General features: G+C 46.4%; 2 protein-coding genes across 2 annotated transcripts in view; both read left to right on the top strand.

The window, feature by feature from the left end:
• Window positions 1-479: 479 nt before the first annotated feature.
• Window positions 480-13,900, top strand: LOC115247542 (NACHT, LRR and PYD domains-containing protein 3-like). Its single transcript, XM_029829568.1, is given in 7 exon segments — window positions 480-860; window positions 9,041-10,904; window positions 11,472-11,645; window positions 11,973-12,078; window positions 12,410-12,668; window positions 12,779-13,118; window positions 13,120-13,900. Coding segments are annotated over 7 exon segments (3,243 nt in total). The 5' UTR covers window positions 480-586; the 3' UTR covers window positions 13,346-13,900.
• Window positions 13,901-16,362: 2,462 nt separating this feature from the next.
• Window positions 16,363-19,397, top strand: part of LOC101061924 (NACHT, LRR and PYD domains-containing protein 3-like) — a 40,483-nt gene continuing 37,448 nt past the window's right edge. The window contains 2 exon segments of the mRNA XM_029829265.1: window positions 16,363-16,731; window positions 17,774-18,071. Of these exon segments, the coding sequence (XP_029685125.1) occupies window positions 17,798-18,071 (274 nt within the window). The 5' untranslated portion in view covers window positions 16,363-16,731; window positions 17,774-17,797.

The following is a 19,397-nucleotide window of genomic DNA, read 5'->3' as shown; positions in this document are numbered from 1 at the left end:
CCAGGGAGGCACAGGGACCGTAGCTGCTGACAGCCTCACCCACACCTCCAGATGTTCATCAGTCACCGTGCAACGCTTTTTGGACTTCATCATCTTCATGTAGAAAGTAGATGTTTGCACTGGCCGATATGAAAGTGATCTGTTTTTGTCTTCTTACTTGGTCCCGCTCCCTCAGTCATTTTGATGACCATCAGCTTTAGCGGTGGCTTAAAATCAGAGGTAATTGGCTGAATAGTTTAGCGCTTCTGATTGGCTGCCCTGTATGTCAATCAAGTCACGGGACTGCTGATAGGCTGACGTCGTTCTGCTGCACTCAGCGCCGTTGTTTGCACGTGATTGGTCGCCTGATTGTCAACTTCAGTTGTCATCTCACTGGCTGCCCTGTACATCAATCACGTGACGGGTGAATGATCGGCTGATATTTTTAAATGTCACGCCGCGATCGACCGACTGGTAGATCCCGATCGACCGGTAGATCCCGATCGATGTAATGGGCACTCCTGCTCTAAAGAGAAGGTGTGTAGTTCACTCCTGAAATGTTCCTTCACTCACTTGATTGCAGGTCTACTGCCAGCAGGACGCTACAATGGCCCAAGAGATCCTGCTGAAGGTTCTGGAGAATTTAACTGAGGAAGAATTCAATAAATTCAAATTTTACCTGAAAGATTCTGGAATCATGGGAGGCTTCAACCCGATTAAAAACTACCAACTAGAGACCAGAGAGAGGACGGTCGTTGTGGATTTGATGGTGAAGGCTAACAAAGATCAAGGAGCCGTGGAAGTCACCAAGAAGATTTTAGAGAAGATACCTCGGAACGACATTCTGCAAAATCTTTCAGCTGTCAGTTCAGATCCAACAGGTCAGTGACGCTTGTTTCAGTTTCTGTTCTAAAGCCTTTAATGCAGGCGAGTTCAGGACCAACAGACTGGGGAACTCATTCATCCCCCGAGCCATCAGGCTGTTCAACTCCTCACAGGGGGGGAGGAGGGCCAACAGGAGAACTGGAACATTTTTATAGTTTTATATTTATATTTATATTCTATTTTTAATTTATTCTATTTTATTTCTTATTTTATTCAATATCAATATCAATCTTTATTTATATGGCACTTTTCATACGCTAGGTAGCACAAAGTGCCTCACAAAGGATAAAACAGCAAAGAGAACAACAGAATTAAGAAAAGGACAGACACACACATGCATACAACACACTTACACACACACCCACACACATAAACAAGCTGAGGCAAGCTGAGACATGGCTGGGCACCGAGACCTGAGGCGAAGGAGACGCCACTATTACATTTTTATTATCTTTAATAGGTTTGATGGGGTGTAATGGTGGTGGGTAATTTTGTACAGTGCTGTACGTTTCTTTGGAGATGCTAATTTCCCTGATGGACCCCCCCTAAAGGGATCAATAAAGTACTCTTGAATCTTGAATCTTGAGGTTAAAGGTTAAACTGTTTCTCTAGTTGGTTATCAGTGTTGCTGAGGTCAGTTTTGCTGCACAGCATCTATGCGTAGTGGAGAATAAGCAAGTGAATCCCTTCATTGACTTTAGCCAGGTGGTATAATCTTTATTATAGGAACAGGAACTACTCAGCTTCCCGCGCTCTTAACCAGAACATATAAGGAGCAACAACGTCACGTTCTACAGGTGACATAAACATTGTATGATGGTGGGTTTCTTCTTTGTACAGTCTCAATGGTTGTACCTGGCTGTGTGCTCTCAGTCTGTCCAGGTAAGGGCTCAGCACCATCATTTGGTATATATTGACATAATCCATTTTTATCCTTGTCATCAACATAAATTTCCCTTTTATCATTGACCTTGGGGTGCAGCTCCCAATCACTATACCTAATGTATGACTCACAATTCTGTGTTTCTTTTTTCCGTTCCAGTCTTGGTTGTGAACTTCACCAATCTGTGTTTCTGAACCTTTTCTTTCTCTGGATAATACACCAGGTACGCTGGGCTGTTTTTATCATAGCCCACAAAAATACCCTGCTCACACTTAGAGTCTAATTTCCCTTTGTCTAAGTGTTTGTAGGCATAGCATAGTGATCCAAATTTCCAAAGTTTGGTTCTTTTCCTGTAAATAGCTGGTATGGCATTTTCTTTGTTCGCCTACTGTAGCATCCAAGGTAGTTTTCTCTGTCAACTGGACTGGGTTTCTTCTCTTGAAGACGTTTCGCCTTCTATCCAGAAGGCTTCATCAGTTCTGAAATCGCTGGGGAGAGAGCTTGAGAATATATAGCCCCTGGACCATTTGCATGCTAATGATCTGGGTGGTCACCTGAGAGTCGTTAGCAGGGTCGTTGGTCGGGTCGTTGACCTAGTTTCTGTTGAGATGTCTCCCCTTTGTCTGCTGGGTCACATGGTGATGAGTCACTGGGTCTCTTGGAATGGTGTGAATGTTTGTTTTGCTGTTGGAAGGAGTGGAGGACTGCATTGTATGTGGGTGATAGGAAGTGCCTCAGGCCACCACCCCTGTTTAAGGATGGTTTCTCCAATTTAACATGGATAGCTTCCTTGACCCCCCTTTCGAACCAGCGGTCTTCTCTGGCCAGTATCCGTACTTGGCTGTCCTCGAAGGAGTGCCCACTCTCCTTTAAGTGTAAGTGGACTGCTGAATCCTGACCCGAAGAGGTGGCACGTCTGTGTTGTGCCATTCTTCTGTGTAGAGGTTGTTTGGTTTCCCCAATGTACAGTTCCTTGCATTTCTCCTGGCACTGTACAGCATAAACAACATTACTTTGTTTGGGTCTTGGTGTCTTGTCCTTTGGGTGTACTAACCTCTGTCTGAGGGTGTTGCTGGGTTTGAAATGAACCGGTATGTCGTGTTTCTGGAGGTCAGTTACTTTCTAACAGTAGGCACCTGCCCATTTCATAGAGGGTGCGTCAGCCTCTTTCTGCTGTACCATTACGATGGGGTGAATAGGGTGCAGACCTTTCATGTCTGATTCTATTCTTAATTAATAGTGTCTGGAAGTCTTTACTTGTGTATTCTGTGCCATTATCAGATCGAATACATCGGACCTCTCCATATGGAGCTACATCTGCCAAGAAACACTCCGTTGCTTGCACTGCATCACTTTTAGCTTTTAGAAAATATATCATCATGGTACCTGAATAATCATCTGTAAAAGATTGGGCATATCTGTAGCCCCCTATGCTAGGTGTTTGCATGGGACCTGCTAGATCAGTGTAAACTAACTCTAAGGGTTTCTTGTCCTTTGTACTAGGTTCTTTGTTTCTTGTCTGGGTGAATTTTCCCTTTGTGCACACTTCACATAATTGTGTCTGTCTGACTACACTTCCCTTTATCGCCATCCCTTTCACAAGACCTTATAACTTTTGTCGTCATCGTAATTACAATGACCTAGTATTTCATGCCAGGTTTGAGCATCATGACATGCTTTACATTGGTCGACATTGTCTTCTTTTGATGACAAGTAATACAAGTTACCACTCTGGTGGATGTCAAATCTGTTACCGTTCCTGGTGACCATTCGGCTGTCCCCCTTTTGGAAGGTGATTGTCGCTGCTCCATTTGTGGTCCTTGCCACAGAAAAGATGTCATGCGGGTATGTAGGGGTGTATAAATCCTCTCTTAGATGTGCTCTGTGCTGTTGTCCAGCGTTGTCAAGTAGGCAGATTGTCGCCGTTCCTCTTCTTTGTGCTATTCCTCTGAACTTTGTTCCGTCGACTAACTCCACTGAGTGTGAGTCAGGTTGGAAAGTGTCATTGAAGCTCTCAAACTTCCTAATGTCATTAACGATGTGGGATGTCGCACCCCCATCCACCATGATGCCCTTTATCTTCACACAGGCTGGTGGTCTTTCATCCTTTTAGTCTTGAGCCGTGAAGAAAAAGTCTTCTTTGTCATTGTCTTGTTCCTCTACGAACTTCCTGGCACCGTCTTGTCCCCCTTTTTCTTGCACAAGGATTGTTGGTGTGTGTTACTCTTACAGTAGCCACACCATACTTATCTATTGCACTTCCTTGCCTTGTGGCCTTTTATTCCACACCTGTAGCACTTTACATTGGCATCTTCGTCCTTTTTGTTGCTGGTGTATGCCTTGGGGGGTCCTTTTCCTTCTTTCACATGTGTCTTCATCACATTATCTGTAGACTCTGCCTTATTCATTTTCTCACTCTCTTCATAAACTCGTAGTCTTCTCTTAAAGTCAGCAAATGTAACATTCTCCTCGTTCTGTGTTACATGGACTGCGAGGGGTTTAAATGAATCAGGTAGTCCATTAAGTACCATGGCTACAATTCAGTCCATCACTCAAGACTTCACCTGCATCTTTCAAAGCCATTATTATATTTTCAGCTTTGATTATATAATCAGTTACATTCTCACCATCTTTCATTTGTAACTTGGTCAGTGATGTGTATAGAATAATAATCCTTGGTTTGCTTTTTTGGGAGTAATGTTCCCTCAATATTTTCAGGGCTTTCCCTCCATCATCAGCTGCTTCGTGTCTTATGATGGACAGGTTTTTATCGTCTATTAGCCTGATTAACTCAGCATAACGGTCAGCATTTTTCCTCCTGTCTTCAGCTTGCTCCTCATTTGTCCCGCCATATAACGTTGTCAAAAGGGTCTCTTTTAATTTTAAAATGTGCAGGTGACCCAAGAACCTCGTTTCCCATTGGTCGTATTTTTCTTCTAAGCCATCAAAAACTAGTTGCGGAGCTGGGGTTGCGGTTCTGTTAGCCATTTCAGCGTAATATATCGGGAAAACTTCATTCGAGTTTTGACTCACTTATCTCCAAGTTGTCCACCGAAGCTCCGTGTTATTCCGTCTTGTTCACTTCTTCCGACAGTTCCGAATGCTATCCTTGTGTCCAACATAGCCTGGGCCCATAAACTGTCAAGGTGGTCAGTTTTGCTGTGTTGGATCGCAGTACCTCTCGTGTGTCACTGCCAATCCGCCTGTTCTTTAAATGAAGACTTCAAGTAAACAAATGTCAATTTCAAAATGTATTTAGCAAATAGAACCAATTCAAGATACAAATATTACAGAGCTCTGGGCCAGTTCATAACCCTAGCAACAACAAAGTCAATTGTCAGGGCATGAGGTCTGACGACCTAACTATCCCTTGGCCCAGTTTATATAGAAAGACATATGTAATTATTGATGCTAATTCAGTCCAATCCAGTCCTTCTTCTTGGGTGACTTCATCTTCTTCTTCCTGCCTCATTTGGTGTTGGTGCAGTCCTTCTTCTCCATTATCTTCCCAGATGGCCAGGTCAGAGGTCTTATTCCTGTCTAGGAACTTATCAATCACCAGTAAATTATGCTGTCATGTTTTACGATGAGGGTCTACCATTTCCTGTCTGCCTGGCTCCAACTGTCTAAGCAGTATTCATGTCAAAGAAGGGTCAACTGACTTGCTTATGTGTATTCCTACTAAAGATTATATAGTATTCCTAACTTCTAAACTAACTGTAACATAAACAAAACATATAGTATAACACATGCTAATAAGATAAAAGATGCTAACAAGATAAACTAATTCTCTTCAGCTGCACAGCATCTATGCGTAGTGGAGCATAAGCAAGCGAATCCCTTCATTGACTTTAGCCAGGTGGTATAATCTTTATTATAGGAACAGGAACTACTCAGCTTCCCGCGCTCTTAACCGGAACATACAAGGAGCAACGTCGTCACATCCTACAGGTGACATAAACATTGTATGATGCAACAAAATAAAGGTACCGTAATCAATAGGGTAAGGGCGTTATCAAATAATAACACTTAACATTGAGAATAAAGTGTTGAACGGAGAACAGAAAGCTCAAAACACGTCGGGTAAAACATCCAGAGTTGTTTAATGATGATATTCATAAAGCACTTTAAAAGCAATCATTACAATTATAAAGTAGCTCAGATAAAAATAGGTACAAATGAACACGGGAAAAAAAAACAACACAAACAATAAAAGCAGGATCAAAGTCTCATAGCCGGACCAAGGTGCATTTTGAGATGGCTTTTAAAGATGTGGAGTAAAGGAGGCTGTCTAACGTCCGATGGCAGATGGCTTCATGATTTAGGAGCAGCACTCCAGGTGGTTCTGCTGAGGTTCTGGTGCCTCCGGGAGCCGATCAGCCGACCTGAGGCTGAGAATATGGGAACGGGCAGGAGACTACAGACGGGCGGGGCACGTTAATGGTGCTTTACAGTAATCCAGCTGATAGAGGTGTAATAAAGGCATGGATAGAGGTGTTATAAAGGCATGGATGGAGGTGTAATAAAGGCATGGATAGAGGTGTAATAAAGGCATGGATAGAGGTGTTATAAAGGCATGGATATAGGTGTGATAAAGGCATGGATGGATGTGTAATAAAGGCATGGATAGAGGTGTAATAAAGGCATGGATAGAGGTGTTAGAAAGGCATGGATAGAGGTGTAATAAAGGCATGGATAGAGCCTCCAGTTGATCCAAAATGCTGCAGCCAGAGTTCTGACAGGTATTGACAAAAGAGATCACATTACTCCTGTACTGGTGTCGCTTCATTGGCTGCCCGTTAAATTTAGAATAACTTTTAAGACCCTTCTTCTGACCTACAAGGTCCTCAGAGGCCTAGCTCCATCCTACCTGGAGGAGCTAGTGACACCCTATCAGCCCAACAGACCGCTCCGCTCTCAGAATGCTGGTCTACTTGTGGTTCCCAGAGTTTCTAGGAGTAGAATGGGGGGCCGAGCATTTAGCTACCAGGCCCCCCTGCTTTGGAACCAGCTCCCTGTCCAGGTACGGGAGGCTGACTCCATCGCTACTTTTAAGATCAGACTCAAAACCTACCTCTTTGAAAAAGCTTACTGTTACTAATTCAGTAGTTCCAGCTACTATCATAGACAGACAAATTATCATACTTAGGGGGTCGTCTAATCGTTAGGTCACATCTTAGCTATGCTGTTATAGGCCAAGGCTGCCGGGGTCCGGAAACATGATCACCTGACAGGCCTCTGTCACTCCACTGGGTCATGGTTTCCTCTCCTTTCCTCTCCTCATCAAGCAGACTAGTTATGCTGATTCTTGTGTAGTTTTTCTGCTTCCCCCCCCCCCCTCTATTTATTTGCAGGTATCACTGCCATCGGAGCTGCATAATGACCGCCGGCCCCGTTGAAGTGATTGTGCATATTTTTTGTTTGTGTTTCTGTGCTCTGTGCCTCTCCTCTCCTCTCCTCTCCTTCTCCTTTTCCTCTCCCTCTCCTCTTCTTTCCTCTCCTCTTTCCCCTCCTCCTCCTTCTCCTCTCCTCTACCTCCCCTTCACTCTACCTCTCCTCTCCTCTACCCCTCTCCTCTCCTACCTATCCTATCCTCTACCTGTCCTCCCACCTCTCCTCTCTCTTTACCCAGCCGGCCATCAGCAGGAGGGTCCCCCTACATGAGCCTGGTCCTGCTCAAGGTTTCTTCCTGTTAAAGGGGAGTTTTTCCTTGCCACTGTTGCTTGTCTGGGGTCAGGCTCTGGGATTCTGGAAAGCGCCTTGAAACAATTTTGATTGTATAAGACGCTATATAAATAAAGATTGATTGATAAAGGTGTAATAAAGGCATGGATAGAGGTGTAATAAAGGCATGGATAGAGGTGTAATAAAGGCATGGATAGAGGTGTTAGAAAGGCATGGATAGAGGTGTTAGAAAGGCATGGATAGAGGTGTTAGAAAGGCATGGATAGAGGTGGTATAAAGGCATGGATGGAGGTGGTATAAAGGCATGGGTAGAAGTGTAATAAAGGCATGGATAGAGGTGTAATAAAGGCATGATAGAGGTGTAATAAAGGCATGATAGAGGTGTAATAAAGGCATGATAGAGGTGTGATAAATGCATGGACACAGGTGTGATAAAGGCATGGACAGAGGTGTAATAAAGGCATGGACAGAGGTGTAATAAAGGCATGGGTAGAGGTGTAATAAAGGCATGGATAGAGGTGTAATAAAGGCATGATAGAGGTGTAATAAAGGCATGATAGAGGTGTAATAAAGGCATGATAGAGGTGTAATAAAGGCATGATAGAGGTGTGATAAATGCATGGACACAGGTGTGATAAAGGCATGGACAGAGGTGTAATAAAGGCATGGACAGAGGTGTAATAAAGGCATGGGTAGAAGTGTAATAAAGGCATGATAGAGGTGTAATAAAGGCATGGACGGAGATGTAATAAAGGCATGGTTGGAGGTGTAATTAAGGCATGGATAGAGGTGTAAAAAAGGCATGGATAGAGGTGTTATAAAGGCAAGGATAGAGGTGTAATAAAGGCATGGATAGAGGTGTAATAAAGGCATGGATAGAGATGTAATAAAGGCATGGATAGAGGTGTTATAAAGATATGGATGGAGGTGTAATAAAGGCATGGATAGAGGTGTAATAAAGGCATGGATAGAGGTGTAATAAAGGCATGGATAGAGGTGTAATAAAGGCATGGATAGAGGTGTAATAAAGGCATGGATAGAGTGACCATCATAACCACTAACGTCATTAAAATGTCCTAAATTTAGAGTTAACTGTTACCAAGACACACAGGAAGTGGTCTGACTGAGGAGGCATGCTTAGGGTTAGGGTTAACCCATCCTTCCAGATGAAGCTGCACCGCCTTTTCTTGGAATGGAGGTTTGTCTCCTATCAAGTTCAGAACTCATGATCAACCCTTCGGACCTGCTGAGACCCGCCACCACTTTCATTGTTTTTCCTGATCTGGAATCAGTGAAACTTGATCCAGTCTGAAACTTTGAGCGTCAGATCTCAACAGCAGCATCAACAGCAAATTGCTGCAGCGTCAGTCTGAAAGAATTCCAGTCGTACCTGCTTTAAAAGCTCTTCTGAGTTCTTTACTTAAGTTTTTGGGATTGTTTTACTCCAGTGATGCTGTTCTTGTCTTTTTGAAATGTGAAGCCCAACTGGACCTGAGAAGAAGAGAAACTGTAAAACATCAGCTCAAAGCACTCTGGAATAAATATATAATATATTCATATCTGCTGAATATATCGACTAACACATGTGCATGTATATTTTGCTTTAAGGTCCCACATGTGAACACGTCCCCATCGGCTCTTATCAATCAAACCTTCAGTCAAACCTGAGGAGCAGGTTTATGTGTGTGCAGGAAGGCTGTGATGAGAAGGTAGACGAGCAACGACTGGACGACGTCTACACACAGCTGTACGTCACCACCGGTGGCGACATACACATCAATGCTCAGCACGAGGTCACTCAGATTGACATGGTTGGGAACCCTTCAGACACAGAACAACCCATTAGTCCCAGTGACCTGTTTACACCTCCAGCTGGGAAATATAAACCCATAAGAACTGTTCTGACCAACGGAAATGCAGGAATTGGCAAAACCTTTCTAATCCACAAGTTTGTGTTGGACTGGGCAGAACAACGAGCCAATCAAGACGTGCATCTCATATTGCCGTTCACCTTTCGCCACCTGAACCTGTTGAGGGGGAGACGCCTATCCTTGGCTGAACTCACTCATAAGTGCATCCAAGAGTCCAGGGCCATTCAAATAGAGGCTCTTAACAGCATCTTTACAGCTCTGCAGTCATCAGGAGACGCCAATTTTGACAATTGTAAATTCAAGCTTCTGTTTATCTTGGATGGGCTGGATGAGAGCCGACTAGAAATGGACACCAGAACCAATGAATTCCAGGAGGCGGATATAGATGTGAAGGCACCGTGCTCGGTGGAGGTCCTGCTCACAAACCTCATTAACAGAAGTCTTCTCCCCTCCGCTCGACTCTGGATAACCACGAGGCCCGCGGCAGCCAATCAGATCCATCCGGATTTTGTGGACATGAGGACAGAGGTGCGAGGGTTTACTGACGTGCAGAAGGAAGAGTACTTTAGGAGGAAGTTCAAGGAGGAGGAGCAGGCGTGCAGCATCATCTCTCACATCAAGGCATCTCGAAGCCTCCATATCATGTGTCACATCCCAATCTTCTGCTGGGTCACTGCAAAGGTTTTTGAGGATGTGTTGAAGATGCGAGAAGAGCTGCCCAAGACTCTCACAGCGATGTACATCTCCTTCCTGGTTGTTCAGTTCTCACCGAAAAACAAGAGAGGAGACGGGAAAGGTCCACAATGGAGTCCAGAGAGCTGTGAGATGATTCCAATTCTGGCAAAGCTGGCATTTAAACAACTGCAGAAAGGCAATGTGATCTTCTACGAGTCCGATCTAAGAGACTGTGGCATCACCGTCAGGTCGGCTGATGCCTACTCAGGAGTGTTCACGCAGATGTTCAGAAGGGAGCGAGGACTGTTCAAGGAGGAGGTGTTCTGCTTTGTCCATCTGAGTGTTCAGGAGTTTCTCGCTGCTCTTCATGTACATTTGACATTCACCAAGTCTGGCACCAACATACTGTCAGAAAAAACAACCTTATTACGTTATTTACGCTCTAAACTGTTCAACACCAAAATCAAACAGGCTGATTTTTACCAGTGTGCGGTGGACGAGGCCTTGCAAAATGAAAAAGGAGACCTGGACCTGTTCCTGCGGTTCCTTTTGGGTCTTTCTCTGCCGACCAATCAGGCTCTTCTACGAGGTCTAATTAACGGTGAAGGCAGCTCAGAGCCCAATCAGGAAATCATTGGCTATATCAAGAGGAAGATTGGAGAGAATCCGTCCTCAGAGAGAATCATCAACCTGTTCCACTGTCTGAACGAGCTGAACGATAGTTCACTGGTCCAGGAGGTTCAACAGAACCTCAGATCTGGAAGATTGAGAACAGAAAGTCTCTCCCCTGCTCAGTGGTCAGCTCTTGGCTTCATATTACTGTCCTCAGGACAAGACCTGGAGATGTTTGACCTGAAGAAATACTCTGCTTCAGAGTGGGTTCTTCTGAGGCTGCTGCCAGTGGTCACAGCCTGCAGAAAAGCCCTGTAAGTGTTCTGCAGGTGTCTGCAGGTGCCTGCAGGTGTTCAGCAGGTGTCTGCAGGTGTTCTGCAGGTGTCTGCAGGTGTTCTGCAGGTGTCTGCAGGTGTTCTGCAGGTGTCTGCAGGTGTTCTGCAAGTGTCTGCAGGTGTTCTGCAGGTGTCTGCAGGTGTCTGCAGGTGTTCTGCAGGTGTCTGCAGGTGTTCTGCAGGTGTCTGCAGGTGTCTGCAGGTGTCTGCAGGTGTTCTGCAGGTGTTCTGCAGGTGTCTGCAGGTGTCTGCAGGTGTCTGCAGGTGTCAGCAGGTGTCTGCAGGTGTCTGCAGGTGTCTGCAGGTGTCTGCAGGTGTCTACAGGTGTCTGCAGGTGTCTGCAGGTGTCTGCAGGTGTTCAGCAACACGCATCACATCTGGCAGCGTTTTAGGCAGTCGCAGTAGTTACTCCAAGAACTGATTTCATTCCGTATCATTGCAGCTTCCGTCCTCATAAAGGTCAACTAAAGAAATAAGCCTGCGTCCCTGATTGTGCAGGAGAGAACCAGAAGGATTTCCTGCTTTCTTCTTCTTTTCTTTTTTCAGGTTGAGTCACTGCAATCTGACGGAGAGGAGTTGTGAAGCTCTGTCCCCCGTCCTCAGCGCCTCCTCCTCTAGTCTGCTAGAGCTGGACCTGAGTGACAATGACCTGAGGGATTCAGGGCTGAACGAGCTCTCTGTTGGTCTGAAGAGTCCAAACTGCCGGCTGGAGATCCTCAGGTTAGTGCTCCTTATCAGCATCATCAGTTTTTCTAAATGGCAGCTTGAAATGTTGGTTATCTTCCAAAAAGAGGAAATATCTTTACCAAAAATGCCGACCAGCCGACCACTGTTCACTCCCACAGCTTTTAAAATGACTTAGTCTGGTTCTGGTTCCTGTGCTTCGCTCCCCAGTCAGGTCCAGGCCCCGACACACGACCCAGAACTTTGCATAAATGAGCTGTTAATTAGTGAGGAATGTGTGTGTGTGTGTGTGTGTGTGTGTGTGTGTGTGTGTGTGTGTCTGTGGTGTGTGTGTGTGTGTGTGGTGGATGTGCTTGCATGCAGGGTATCGGGCTGTCTCATCACAGCAGAAGGATGTTCTTCTCTGGCCTCAGCGTTGAGGTCCAACCCAACCCATCTAAAAGAACTGGACCTGAGCTTCAACCATCCTGGAGATGATGGAACGAAGCAGCTCTCTGCTGTTCTGGAGGATTCAGAGTTGAGCCTGGAGGTTCTCAGGTAGATGCAAACACCCTCCCTAAAATGAAGACCTGATACTATTTATTGATGAGCATGGAGACCTTCCAGACGTTCGGTGGTTCAAGCAGCACATTGTGAGATCTGAACCACCTCTGAGCAGAGAGATGTGATGCTTTCTGGACCTTCAGGGTACGAGAACCCACATAAGGGAGAATAAAAGGGTCACGTCAGAGATACAGAAAGATCAGGTGATGCCAGCACAACCATCTGGCTGCAGCCACTGCCTGTGAGGGAATCCTTAGAGAGAAATAGGCAAAGTTCTCCTCCATGACGTTGGCATATGGAGAGATGTCACAAATCCAGCTCTGAGGTTCACAAACCGAATCAAGAGCAAACCGGTTCAGGCCGACCCAAAGTCAGGGACGAACAGTGTAGAGCTCAAGGTTGAGGTGGCATCTGTTGAACCTCTGTCCTGCCTTGGATTTCATTTCCTCTGTGTCTTCTCCCAATCCAGACTGGACCATTGTGGGAAAGAGAGACTTAAGAGTGGTCTGAAGAAGTGTAAGTGATCAACTTGATGCGTCAGCACGTCACACTCTGAAAAAAGCAGCAGTTCGTGGACTCAGTTGTGTTTCATGAGCTGGTTCCTGGTTCCTCCTCTCTCCCTTTAGATCACTGTGAGCTCAGCGTGGACACCAACACCGTCCACAGGTCAATCCAAGTGTCCAACAACAGGGTGATGAGGAGAGTGGCCACGAACCAACCATATCCAGACCATCCAGAGAGGTTTGAGGTCTGTCCCCAGCTGCTGTGTAGCAACAGCCTAACTGGTCGCTGTTACTGGGAGGTGGAGTGGACAGGATGGGTTCACATTTCTGTAGCATACAAAAAGATCCAGAGACATGGAAGCAGTTTCCAATGCTGGTTTGGAAGGAATCAGCAGTCTTGGAGCCTTGACTGTTCTGACAGCGGTTACTCTGTCCTCCACGATGACAAAAGGTGTAGCCCTCCCCCCCTTCTCATCCATTGATCTTCGGAGAGTCGCCGTCTATGTGAACTACCCCGCTGGCACTGTGACCTTCTACAGAATCACCACCGACACCCTGGTCCCCCTCTATACCTTCAAAACCACATTCACTGAACCGCTGTTCCCTGGCTTTGGCTTTGGTTTATGGTCACGGTTCTCGCCCGTTTCCTCGGTGCATTTGTGTTCGACCGCAGGAGAAGCTTCCGTCTGAAGAAACACGAGGGTTGAGCTCATGGCCTGAATATGAATTCTAGACCTGCTGGATGTTCATCATGAAGGTCCCGTCTGTCCAACCAACCTCATCTTTCCTATTGCTGATTCCACAGGTTGTCAGGAGAGCAACGTGATCCTAGGAAAACTGGCTGTTTTTCTACACCTCTTTGTCCTTTATTTTTAATTTTCCTGGTGAGATTAAACCTCTTTTTCCAAAGCGACTCAGCCAAGTTGTCCTCATCCTTCATGATCACCACGAGAACTCACAGATGTAAACAGTAACATAGATCCCAAGAGGAGACAGAGAGCTTAGAACGGACAAGAGACAAAATTAACATCCAACATCAGAAAAGCAATGTCAATTCTCACTCAGATACATTTTTAAGGGTCTTGAATTGTCCAAGCGTGAACTATGGGGTGTTTAGAATGTTATTCCACAGCCAGCTAAATAATCATAGAGCTCTGGAAAGGCTGCCATCTAGTGGAGCAAATGTTGTAGGCACCATATAACACAACTGTGATCATCAGTATAAATCTGTATTCTAAAAAACAAGCATCTTCAGAGTCGCCCTCGACTTAAAAATAATCTCATGGTGAATCACAATACAAGAGGAAACAGCATCTGCATGTTGTCAAGAGGACATTTCTGATATTCCAATATTTCTGTTTTTAACTGTCGCGCTGATCACGGCCATGCTGGGGGGGGGGTTGAAGGTCTAGAACAGCACCGGACTCGTGACTAAAGACGACACAAAAGCAGTCCGGGATTTTTGACCACAATTCCAATGAAGCAGGAATCAGAAATAAACTGGATCACAGTGGGATTGTGGAGCACGTCTGAGATGTTCAGCCATCGTAGCTCTGGTGCAGTAAAGATGAAGTATTCTACATATACGGCTGAATATATAGTTAGAACTAAATGCATCAGTGAGGCCTTCCTTCCTCTCACAGCATCATTAACAGCTTCACAGGCTGAAACAGGCCATTGATATTTAGACTATTGATCAACGGCTGCTCCTGTTAGGAGAATCAATAGAAGAATCAGGTCGTACCCCCACAATAGAACATGGCTGCACGAGTGTGCACTGTAGCGCACGGCTGTGCCGCTCCGCCCCCATGGTGACGGCGTCCACGGTCTGCGGCCTCCACCCGTCTCAACGCTGTGCCGCTCCGCCCCCATGGTGAGGGCACGCCGTCCCATCTAGAGCGGAGCGTGAACATCTGTGATGGGTTAGGGTTAGGGTTAGGGTTAGGAGGACACCACTGTGTCCTCCACAGCCTTGACGGGGCTGAAGAACAGGTGACCCGACAGCATGGATCCGCTACACCTGCCTCAGGTAACCGTCTTGGTGGCGTCGCTCTAGAACGGAACCGTTTCATTCAGGGTGGCGCCAACGGCGATATGAAGCTGTTCAAACTGTCGACGGCAGAGCGGAGTGTGTTTGGGTCATGGTGGTGGAATTTTACTGCTGCTGAGTGTTTGAGTGGTGTGTGTGTGTGAGTGTGTGTGTGTGAGTTAGTGTGTAAATGTGAGTGGTGTGTGTGTGAGTGTGTGTGAGTGGTGTGTGTGTGAGTGTGAGTTAGTGTGTGAATGTGAGTGGTGTGTGTGTGTGTGAGTGTGTGTGTGTGTGTGTGTCTGTGTGTGTGTGTGTGTCTGTGTGTGTGTGTGTGAGTGTGTGTGTGTGTGTGTGTGTGTGTGTGAGTGTGTGTGTGTGTGTGTGTGTGGTGTGTGAGTGTGTGTGTGGTGTGTGTGTGTGTGTGTGTGTGTGTGAGTGTGTGTATGAGTGGTGTGTGTGTGTGTGAGTGTATGAGTGGTGTGTGTGAGTGTGTGTGTGTGTGTGTGGTGTGTGTGGTGTGTGTGAGTGTGTGAGTGTATGAGTGGTGTGTGTGTGAGTGTGAGTGTGTGTATGAGTGGTGTGTGTGTGTGAGAGTGTATGAGTGGTGTGTGTGTGTGTGAGTGTGTGTGGTGTGTGTGTTTGTGTGTGTGTGTGTGGTGTGTGTGGTGTGTGTGTGTGTGAGTGTGAGTGGTGTGTGTGTGAGTGTGAGTGGTGTGTGTGTGAGTGTGTGTGAGTGGTGTGTGTGTGAGTGTGAGTGGTGTGTTTGTGTGTGTGTGTGTGTGTGAGTGAGTGGTGTGTGTGTGTGTGAGTGTGTGTGGTGTGTGTGTGAGTGTGAGTGGTGTGTGTGTGAGTGAGTGTGAGTGTTGTGTGTGTGAGTGTGAGTTAGTGTGTGAATGTGAGTGGTGTGTGTGTGTGTGTGAGTGGTGTGTGTGTGTGTGTGTGTGTGTGTGTGAGTGGTGTGTGTGAGTGGTGTGTGTGTGTGTGAGTGGTGTGTGTGAGTGGTGTGTGTGTGTGTGTGTGTGAATGTGAGTGGTGTGTGAGTGTGTGAATGTGAGTGGTGTGTGTGTGTGTGTGTGTGAGTGGTGTGTGTGTCTGTGTGTGTGTGTGTGTGTGTGTGAGTGTGTGTGTGTGTGTGTGTGTGTTAGCTGTCCTCAGTCTGCGCTCCACTGTGGTGTTGATGGAAGCTGAGACGCAGGAGTCCGACCGGTGGGACGTCCCAGAGCTGCAGGACGCTGGTGTCCCCTGGTCAGGTATCACTTGTAACCTGCACAGGTGTTTTCAGGGATCCGACTACGGAATCGTAACAACGTGCATTTCCAGCATTTCCAAAACTTTCCAGGGTGACCCACAATTCTTCTTAATAAAGAAGAATTTATGCCCCAAAACAAAGGACGTAATCATCACTTTCTTTTACAGGAACTTTCCTCCCTTTCATACTCAATAGTTGTAATCTGAGAACAGAACCCCATAATAATCCAGCTGAAGGACCACCGTGAACCTATTAATAATCAGCTATTCCAGGACTATTCCTTAAATCTCAAGATCTGGAATTGTGCCCCTGTTTCACTGCTGACGCTAAATCTTTGATCCAGGAAAGAGAATTTAAAACCAGATGATCTTTCTTCTTCAACCTTTGCTGGTTCTGCTCAGCTTTGGACCCTCTGGGTAAAGTGTTGCGGGTGTCCCGCTCGGCGGGGAAGCTGCTCCTGCTGCTCGCCTTCCTCTACGTCTTCATCTGCTCCCTCGACGTCCTCACCTCTGCTTTCCAGCTCATCGGAGGTAACCGCGGTTCTCCCGAGCGTCTGGGGTCTCACGGGGACGCTCTGTAGGCCTGGACCATCCAGCGCAGGTGCTGCTGCCTCAGGAGGCTCCACCTGAACCACCTTTGGTTGAACACATCCAGGTAAAGCAGCAGGGAACATCTTCCAGGACAGCTGGGTCCTGTCCAACCCAGTGGCCGGACTGGTGATGGGCATCCTGGTCACGCTGCTGGTCCAGAGCTCGTCCACCTCCTCCTCCATCGTCGTCAGCATGGTCTCCTCTGGACGTGAGTATGACCCCCCCCACCCCCCCACACACACACAGGTGATGTCAGTGAGTAAGAATGTGCTCTGGCAGTACTGACGGTGGAGCTGGCCATCCCCGTCATCATGGGCACCACCATGGGCACCGCCGTCACCAACACGCTGAATGAACAACAAAACATTTGTATTTTTCCATCAAAGGAGGATATCAAGGTTTTAGTTTAGTTTTAGTTAAGAAAAGTTGTTAGTTGCTTTGGCCAGTTGAACTAACGGTTTATTGGCAGTGGTGCAGCAACACTTCATCTTTGTGGGTCTCCAATCAACCAACGTTCATGTTTTTAGACTGTTAACCCTGGGACTGGTTAACCCTGGGGCTGGTTAACCCTGGGACTGGTTAACCCTGGGGCTAGTTAACCCTGGGACTGGTTAACCCTGGGGCTGGTTAACCCTAGGACTGGTTAACCCTGGGGCTAGTTAACATTGGGGCTGGTTAACCCTGGGACTGGTTAACCCTGGGGCTGGTTAACCCTGGGTTGACACTGTTTAACACTGGTTCAACCCTGGGGCTAGTTAACCCCAGGACTAGTTAAACCGGGGGCTACTTAACCCTAGGACTGGTTAACCGCGGGACTAGTTAGCCCCGGTTAACCTTAGTACACAGAGTGATGCAATGTTAGCCAAGGAACCAATGAATTCTGCTTTATTAAACTTTCTTTCTTCCTCCCTCCCTCCCTCTCCCTTCCTCCCTCCTTCCCTTCCTCCCCCCTCTCTCTCCCTCCCTCCCTCCCTCCCTCTCCCTCCCTCTCTCCCTCTCTCCCTCCCTCCCTTCCTCTCCCTCTCTCCCTCCCTCCCTCCCTCTCTCCCTCCCTTCCTCTCCCTTCCTCCCTCCCTCCCTCCCTCTCTCCCTCCTTTCATGTCCCGTTACTGACAACCAACTTTGGACCATCGTAAATGACTCATTCAACCTTTAAACCATCTCCTGTACGATGGTGTTTGGTGACGGAGGCTCTGAAGAGAAGGTGCGAAGTTCACTCCTGAAATGTTCCTTCACTCACTTGATTGCAGGTCTACTGCCAGCAGGACGCTACAATGGCCCAAGAGATCCTACTGAATGTTCTGGATGATTTAACTGAGAAAGAATTCAGTAAATTCAAATTTTACCTGAAAGATCCTGGAGTCATGGGAGGCTTCAACCCGATTAAAAACTACCAACTAGAGACCAGAGAGAGGACGGTCGTTGTGGATTTGATGGTGAAGGCTTACAAAGATCAAGGAGCCCTGGAAGTCACCAAGAAGATTTTAGAGAAGATACCTCGGAACGACATTCTGCAAAATCTTTCAGCTGTCAGTTCAGATCCAGAAGGTCAGTTTCTGTTCTAAAGCCTTTAATACAGGAGAGGTTAAAGGTTAAACTGTTTCTCTAGTTCGTTATCAGTGTTGCTGAGAATAAAGTGCTGAACGGAGAACAGAAAGCTCAAAACACGTCGGGTAAAACATCTTTACACTAAAATGTTTCAGAGAATTCCAGAGTTGTTTAATGATGATATATTCATAAAGCACTTTAAAAACAATCATTACAATTATAAAGCAGCTCAGATAAAATAAGTATAAAAGAACACGGAAGAAAAACGACACAAACAATAAAAGCAGGATCAAAGTGCATTTTGAGATGGCTTTTAAAGATGTGGAGTAAAGGGGGCTGTCTAACGTCCGATGGCAGATGGCTTCATGATTTAGGAGCAGCACTCCAGGTGGTTCTGCTGAGATTCTGGTGCCTCCGGGAGCCGATCAGCCGCCCTGAGGCCCAAAATCACCAGATTGCTGCATCAGAGGACTTTACAGGCAGCACAGCTGTGACGTCCTCCGTCCTTAGGCCCTCAAACCAGGTCAGGAAAAACCTGGAGAAACCTGGAGGAGATCCACAGCTGAGGGATCCGTCTCCCTGGGACGGGCAGACGTGCAGCAGAGGCCACGTGCACAGAGCACATCAGCATTAACAGTAATATAGCAGGTCCAGGTGCATCTTCAGACGTCCTCATCAGAGATGTGGCCCACCTTCATCCTCCGGGTCCTGATGGAGCGAATCCAGGATCAGCAAGACCAGAGAAAACCAAGACCGGCAATATGTGCATTTATGTAGGAGAATATGGGAACGGGCAGGAGAGGACAGACGGGCCATGCTGTAATAAAGGCATGGATAGAGGTGTAATAAAGGCATGGATAGAGGTGTAATAAAGGCATGGATAGAGGTGTAATAAAGGCATGGATGGAGGTGTAATAAAGGCATGGACAGAGGTGTAATAAAGGCATGGACAGAGGTGTAATAAAGGCATGGACAGAGGTGTAATAAAGGCATGGATGGAGGTGTAATAAAGGCATGGATAGAGGTGTAATAAAGGCATGGATAGAGGTGTAATAAAGGCATGGATAGAGGTGTAATAAAGGCATGGATGGAGGTGTAATAAAGGCATGGATGGAGGTGTAATAAAGGCATGGATGGATAGAGGTGTAATAAAGGCATGGATAGAGGTGTAATAAAGGCATGGATAGAGGTGTAATAAAGGCATGGAAAGAGGTGTAATAAAGGCATGGATAGAGGTGTAATAAAGGCATGGATAGAGGTGTAATAAAGGCATGGATAGAGGTGTAATAAAGGCATGGATAGAGGTGTAATAAAGGCATGGATAGA

This window comes from Takifugu rubripes, chromosome 21, assembly GCF_901000725.2.
Source record: "Takifugu rubripes chromosome 21, fTakRub1.2, whole genome shotgun sequence".
In the NCBI taxonomy this organism is placed as follows: domain Eukaryota; kingdom Metazoa; phylum Chordata; class Actinopteri; order Tetraodontiformes; family Tetraodontidae; genus Takifugu; species Takifugu rubripes.
This window is presented reverse-complemented; position numbering and strand designations above follow the sequence as displayed.